We start from the raw sequence: 7,131 nt of genomic DNA on the forward strand, positions 1-7,131 counted from the left end.
CTTACTTAAAAAATAGAAAATTTATGGTAAAAGTGGGAGATTTCATATCTGATGAACGACAGATAAGGGCTGGTGTACCCCAGGGCAGTGTTTTAGGCCCAACACTATACATCATATATACAGCAGATCTTCCAACAGCTAATAATGTATTAACTTCAACTTTTGCGGATGACACAGCTATAGTGAGCCGAAACAAATGCCACATTTTAGCATCACGAATATTAGCGAAGCATTTAAGTTCTGTCAAAGAGTGGCTAGCGAACTGGCGTATAAATGTGATTGAACAGAAGTGTAAGCATATTACATTTTCGCTAAGACCAAGGATGTGACCGCAGTAAAAATAAACAATATTTTAGTACCCCAAGCGAACGAAGTAACATATCTTGGTATTCACCTAGATAGATATCTCTAGTAAAATACCATGTATGAAGATTAGAGCTGCAAATTTAAACTGGCTTTTATAAAAACTCCAAACTTAGCCTAGACAACAAAGTGCTTTAATATAATGCGGTCATAAAGCTGATTTGGATGTATGGCATTCAACTGTGGGGTACGACCTGTGCAACTAAAATTGATCTAATACAAAGGTTCCAATCAAAAATGCTTAGAACAATCACGTGTTCACCATGGTACATGCGTAACGAAAATATCCATAAAGACCTTGGTATTCCTATGGTAAAAAAAGAAGTAGAAGGCAGCAGAATTAAATATATATCTAAACTCCGAGATCACCCAAACCCTTTGTCTAATGCCTTGGTACATTCCTGCGATTAAACACGACTTAAAAGAAGAGATATGCCTGCTTATGAAAGAGCGACGTATCACCAAAACACCTCAATAACTTACTTGAGTCTGTCTGGTTTTTAAATAGATTTAAGATTTTAGTACTTATTGTTAGGCTTTAAGAAAAACCAGATACAATAAATAAAATAAAAAAAAAAAAAACTTTCCGAGATAGATAGCTTTTTAAGTCAACTGCGAACAAAAAACGCAAACATTCAAAAGATATCAATCAACTGGATAGGACCTGCTTGGAAATGGTTAGCAGGAAATCCCGAAGTCACTGACTGGTACCGAATACTTTCCACAGCACATGAACTGACCGAAAACAAAAACGTACAGTATACCACAAACCCATACCTTTGCAAGACAAATAACAAAAGAAAGAGAAAGTTATAATTCGATTGTAGATGAAATAAGTAAGAAAAATAAAGAACTATTCGTACAAACATTATGTAATAGGTTAGTAAAAGACGAAATTGCAAAAATTATAATGGCAACCCAATTTGAAAAACAAGGGATCGTTCATTCTCAAATTCTAAATAAGGAAGATTTAGCAAATATTCTCTCTCAAACTGAAATATTACAAATGAGCAAAACCCTTTATGGCCATTAAAAACTCACTTCTTTTATATGTAATTTCACTACCAAAAACCGAAGATAATATTTACAATAATATTACCATACGTTCAAGTGTAAAACACCTTAAACGAGTTTACTTAGAACTCACCAATTTTTTCATATCCCAAAACGATAACGTTGAAGTAGATGATACTATTATATGCAAGAGAAACCAATTTAAAAAATGAGACAAAACCCATTGCATTGCACAAATCCTCAGCGTAGAAAAATTTACCAATATGTAAGCCAAGCTATAGTGGGGAATGGATCCATGTGTAGAAGTTTACGTAAGTGAGAAAAGCTCACTAATCGCCATTCATTTGGGAGTGGCCAGAAACGATTCTTTTACATATGTATGGCTCTAGTAGCTCACGTCTTCCGGCCTTTAACCAAGAAGTATCCTCTGAGTAGCCTAAGAACATCCGTTTGAAGGTGAGCTAAGGTGAGAAGGCGAAACATCCTCTACAACGGGTTGTTCGCTGGGTTTGAAACCCGCCACGTAAAAAACCCCTCCAATGAAAAATAACAACCTGCCTCGGATGAGAGACCCCCATTTTGATGACGACCATGGCAAACGAAATAGGGCACATTGAGGGCATGCACCTGGAAAGTCCGGTCCCTTAATTGGGAAGGTGCCGCTGCCCCGCTGGTTGATGTCCTTGTGAGAATAAAGGCTGACATCACTGCCGTCCAAGAAATGTGATGGACGGGACAAGGACTGAGGAGAGTTGGTCCTTGTGGCATTTACTACAGTGGCCATAGAAAAGAGCGCAAATTCGGTGTGGGATTCGTGATGGGAGAGAGACTCCGAAATATGGTTATCTGTAGTACTACATTCCAGCACAAGAAAATACATCAAGCTACCTGGCTGTCTCCGGATCTGAAAGCCACAAACCAGATCGATCATGTTGTCATAGACGTAAGACACGAGTTTTAGATGTGCGTACACTCCGAGGTCCTAACATTGACTTGGATCACTACTTGTTGTAGTCAAGATATGCACCCGCAACAGTGCAGCAAAAAAAGGAAGGTTCATCCTCGAAAAGTTGCAATCATTAGAGACATCCAAACGATTTTCTACTCGACCTGCGCTCTTTGTTCCTGAGAGCACTCACCAGCGACTCGGTATAAGCGAAATATGGGACGACATTTCAAGCTCCTTCCTCAAAGCTGCAAACGAAACCATTGGTTTTTGGAAAATACAAAAGAATAGTTGGTACGATGAGGAGTACCGTGTCGCAGCGGAGAGAAAGAAGACTGCCTACCTCGCAACGTTACAATCGACCACGTTCGAGATTGGATAGATACCGAGAGCTGAAGAAGGAAGCGAGACGCATTTACAGACAGAAAAAGAAAGAGGCCGAAATGCGTGAGTATGAAGAGCTTCATAAGCTGGCCGACAGGGGTAATGCTCGAAAATTCTACGAAAAAATGCGGCGGCTTACAGAAGGTTTCAAGACCGAGGCATACTCTCGTAGAACCCACAGAGGTGAACTAAAAACTGATGCTCAGAGCAACGTAAAATTAAGGAGGATATACAGGATTGTACTTCTCTACGCTGCTCAATGGCAGTGAAGGCATAACCCCATTAGATGGCGAACCCGATTCCTCAATGGATGACGATCGAGCAAACGTTCCATCGCCCGACCATGAATAAGTTCGAATAGCACTTACCCGTCTGAAGAACAACAAAGAGGCGACAATGGATTGTCGGCCGAGCTATTGAAACACGTCGGCAAAGAACTGATAAGGATCATTCATTAGCTTCTTTTAGAATATGATCGGACGAAAGCATGCGCGACGATTGGCCCGTCCATCGCATTTCTTGGACGGCGGTGATGTCAGCCTTTATTTTCACGACGACATCAAGCAGCTGGGCAGCGGCACCTTCGCAAATAAGACACCGGACATTCCACGTGAATGTCCTCAAATCGTTATTCTTAGTGCGTTTGCCATGGTCGTCATCAAAAACGGGTTTCTCTTCCGAGGCTGCTTTTTACTTTTCATTAGTAGTGTTTTTTACGTGGCCGTGATGTCTTCGGAATGTCCGGTGTCTTCGAACGGATGATTTTTGGCTACCCAGAGGATACTTGGTAAAAGACCGGATGTCGTGAGATGTTTGAGCCATATGTAAAGTAATGTTTCTGACCGCTCCAAAGTGAATGGCAATCAGAGAACTTTCCGCACTTATGTGAACTTCTACACATGACTCCATCACTCAACCTTATGTGTTTATGCACATATGTATAAGATAGTTACTTCATATGGTCTGGTTTCTTTCTCTCGATATTCGAGACTGAACGAGAATTGATACAAGTGAGAAGTACTTTACAGAAAAAAAATTTCACCCGTTACTTGAAACTCTCGATATTCGTACTTAATATGAGTATTTAAAAAAAATAACCCTGGTCGGTCTAACACCGAGGTGTTCATAGTTCTTTTGTGTCGAATTTTTTTCTGCACTGATTCAAAAAAATAACCTTGGTCGGTCCAACTCCGGGGTGTTGTCGATTATAGTTTAGACTCGAATATCAAGAGTATCGATAACTCTAAAACGATCAGTGCATGACTCAATAGAGCCCATTCGAATTTACAACAGTGGTGCCATAATATCTGACCGTGATTGTTTAATAAGGTTTTTCATGTTTTTTATCAAAAATGCGCCGGTGTTACTGATAAAAAAAAAAATCAACAGAAATGTGTAAATGAATAACTGAAAGCCTGTCTTGAATCGATTAAAATCAACTTTTACTCGATGACTTTGACAGTTGACGAATTAAGATAATCACTATAAGATTACTTTTAAAAGCACAATACAAAGTACCAATCGAAGTGTTCCTTATAAATAGCCTCTTTCTGATTGGACTATAACAATATAATGTTTATATTGCCGCCTGTAATTGATGTAATTAACTTTTTAATATACGGTACATAGTATTGAACAATTCTTTATCATGGCTCCCAGTTTGATATGGGCCTATTGCACAAAAGTTAACAATGGCAGTAAAGTTAAGTGTGATTTATGTCATAAACAGTTTTTGTTTAATAAAAGCACATCAACAATGATGAAGCACTTACAATGTGCTCACAAGATTGCTCCTCCGTCAAGTAATGAAAAACAAACTCAGAAAAGATTGAATGACAGTCACAATGATTTCGAAGTTCAGCCTAAAAAAGTAAGTGCTTTTGAGGAACTTTTTAAAGTTTGTGCATAAACTATTCCTCTCCACAGTCAATTTAATTTTTTATATTGATACTAACTTAATCATGTTTGTTTTTAGACTTTAGTCGCTGTCGAATCATCTGTTCCATCGGTTGCTTTGGTACCTCAAACTAAGTCATCTGTTCAAGAAAATACCACAGTACAATCTCAGGTCCAAGGTCCTATGGATCGTTGTATAAACAATGCTAATTCTTTTTCAGGTAGTAGTGACTTAAATTAGGAAACAACGTTAATCTTATTAATTTCTTCTATCATGCATTTTCATTGTTTCCTAGCTGGTGGACGTAGATATGATCAAGCTACCACAGCTCTTTTACGAATGATCGCTGTTGATAATAAGCCTCTGTGTACCACAAAAAGACCAGGATTCAGAAAATTTATTAAAACACTGCAACCGTTGTATCACATACCCTGTGAGCCAACTATAACTAATGCTATAAGTCGTAAATATCAAGATTTGTCGAATAAAATAAAACTTGAACTGCGACAGACAACACACAATGAAAAGCTATCTTGGCTTAACAGTTCACTATCTGAAAGGTCAGTTACTGATTTTATTTTCAAAAATCATTACAGTCAGCTTTAACTTCAAATATCTAACTTTACTGACATATTAACCTTTCTTCACAGAAACTGAGATGAAGACTGTTGAGCTGGGCGCTTATCTCATGGAAGAGAGGAAAACAATAGAAAATTTGAGCTTGAAATTAAGAAATATATGCAATGACTGGGGTCTTGATGATAGTAAAATAGCAGCATTCGTTTCAGATGGGGGCGCAAACATCAAAGGAGCTATTAAAAGTGAGTTCGGCGATGGGAAACACATTTCATGTTTTTGGACATGTAATAAATAATATTGATCAGCGCCTTATCGAAGCTAATATTACTCCACCTGCATCTGAATCTCAAAATCAAGTTTCCGACTCGCTGATGAAAATGATGCTATTGACAATCTTGAAGACTTAATTACAGATCATACTGAGCAATCGTCATTGCGTGAGCTATTGTCAAAAGTTAAACAAATTGTCACATTCTTTCGACAAAGTGAAAGAGCGACTACAGAGCTTCTGAAATTACAGAAGGACAAGCCTGAAAATTCTCGTCTGAAATTAATTCAGGAAGTGCGAACGAGATGGAACTCCTGTTTTGAAATGGTTGACCGTTTCATTGTGCTTGCTGATCATGTCAGTAAAGTGCTTTTACAAGTGAAGATGGACAAATCTTCGAAAGTGAAGCCACCTAACATGATCACAGGTGAGGAAATCGATGCGTTAGTAGAAGTTCGTGACATCTTAAAACCTCTCTTGCAAATAACTCAAGAAGTTTGTTTTGAGAAATGTGTAACATTGAGCAAGTGCATTCCTTTGATTTCAAGTCTTAGAAAAGTAAGTTCCCATTATTAAACTAGCAAAGCTATTGCAATATTACCTTGTTTTGAATTTTTATTGAATGAATTGATTTTATATTTTACAGAAGATTGAAGAGTTAACGCCAGAAACTTTAATTGGGCGACATTTAAAAAAGAGAATGGTTCAAGACATCGAAACAAAATACGGCAATATTGAATCTGTAAAACTGTACGCTTGTGCACCATTGGTTGATCCTCGTTATAAAAAGTTTGGTTTTCAAAGTATTCGGAATTCTGCACGAGCGGTAACTAATGTAGGTTGATTATGCAAACATTATTTGATTATTTCTATGGTTTAGTTTAATCTTAATATAAATTTTTGTGTAGCTGATCTAGTCAAGACAGAACGAAAATTAGCATTGGCAGCAACGGTGGCAAATATTAACCCTCAAGATGAGATATTAGCTATTCAAGGTCCGGAATCTCAGAAAACGAACGATGACAATGATGATTTATGGTCTTATTTTGATAACACTGTGAGTTGTAGTTTCAATCTTGCAGATTCTGATGAGGCTGGAGGATTACCAATACAATTACGACAATATGTGACACGCCCGGCTGTCAATCGGAAACAAAATCCTAATCCGTTCACTGTGTGGGAAAGTATGAAATATGAATATCCGTATCTATGGAATGTAGCTAAAAAGTACTTGCCAATAGTTGCAACGTCTGTACCCTGTGAGCGATTATTTTCACATGCAGGACTTATCGCAAATCAGTTGAGGAGTCGCTTATCACCTCAGCACATTAATGAGCTAATATTTTTAAGATCAATCGGCGAAGAAATGTGGTTTTCGTAGTTATTTATTTTTAAATTATTTGTTTTTTAATTAAAAAAAAGCAAATTTATTATCCAATACCAAAATGTATGCAATGAAATCATAAAGTACTTTTTATAATATGTTAAAAACTAAAAAAATATTTAATAAAATATTGATATATCTAACGAATTTCGTGTAGGAGTTGCTTAATTTATAAAATGTCAACTTAAGTCACAAAAGTCGACTATGGGGGTTGATTAATTGACTTCCAGAATCGAAAAACTAGAAGTCAATTCCAAAGTCAAAAATCGATTCCGCTCGCGCTCTTTCCATCCTGA

At 37.4% G+C, this 7,131-nt stretch overlaps 1 protein-coding gene across 2 annotated transcripts; it reads left to right on the top strand.

The window, feature by feature from the left end:
* Positions 1–3,400: 3,400 nt before the first annotated feature.
* On the top strand, positions 3,401–6,913 carry LOC120779619. Of its 2 annotated transcripts, XM_040111968.1 has the most exons (7): positions 3,401–4,577; positions 4,683–4,824; positions 4,900–5,164; positions 5,255–6,009; positions 6,098–6,286; positions 6,360–6,635; positions 6,693–6,913. In XM_040111968.1, exons 1-4 carry the CDS (start codon positions 4,356–4,358, stop codon positions 5,259–5,261), a joined length of 636 nt encoding a protein of 211 aa, XP_039967902.1. In that variant the 5' UTR covers positions 3,401–4,355; the 3' UTR covers positions 5,262–6,009; positions 6,098–6,286; positions 6,360–6,635; positions 6,693–6,913. The 2 variants fall into 2 exon arrangements, with proteins under 2 accessions (XP_039967902.1, XP_039967901.1); XM_040111967.1 differs by having other exon boundaries at positions 6,360–6,913.
* The last annotated feature ends 218 nt before the right edge of the window (positions 6,914–7,131 follow it).

The sequence above is a fragment of the Bactrocera tryoni genome, unplaced genomic scaffold (assembly GCF_016617805.1).
Source record: "Bactrocera tryoni isolate S06 unplaced genomic scaffold, CSIRO_BtryS06_freeze2 scaffold_11, whole genome shotgun sequence".
NCBI classification, from domain to species: Eukaryota; Metazoa; Arthropoda; class Insecta; order Diptera; family Tephritidae; genus Bactrocera; species Bactrocera tryoni.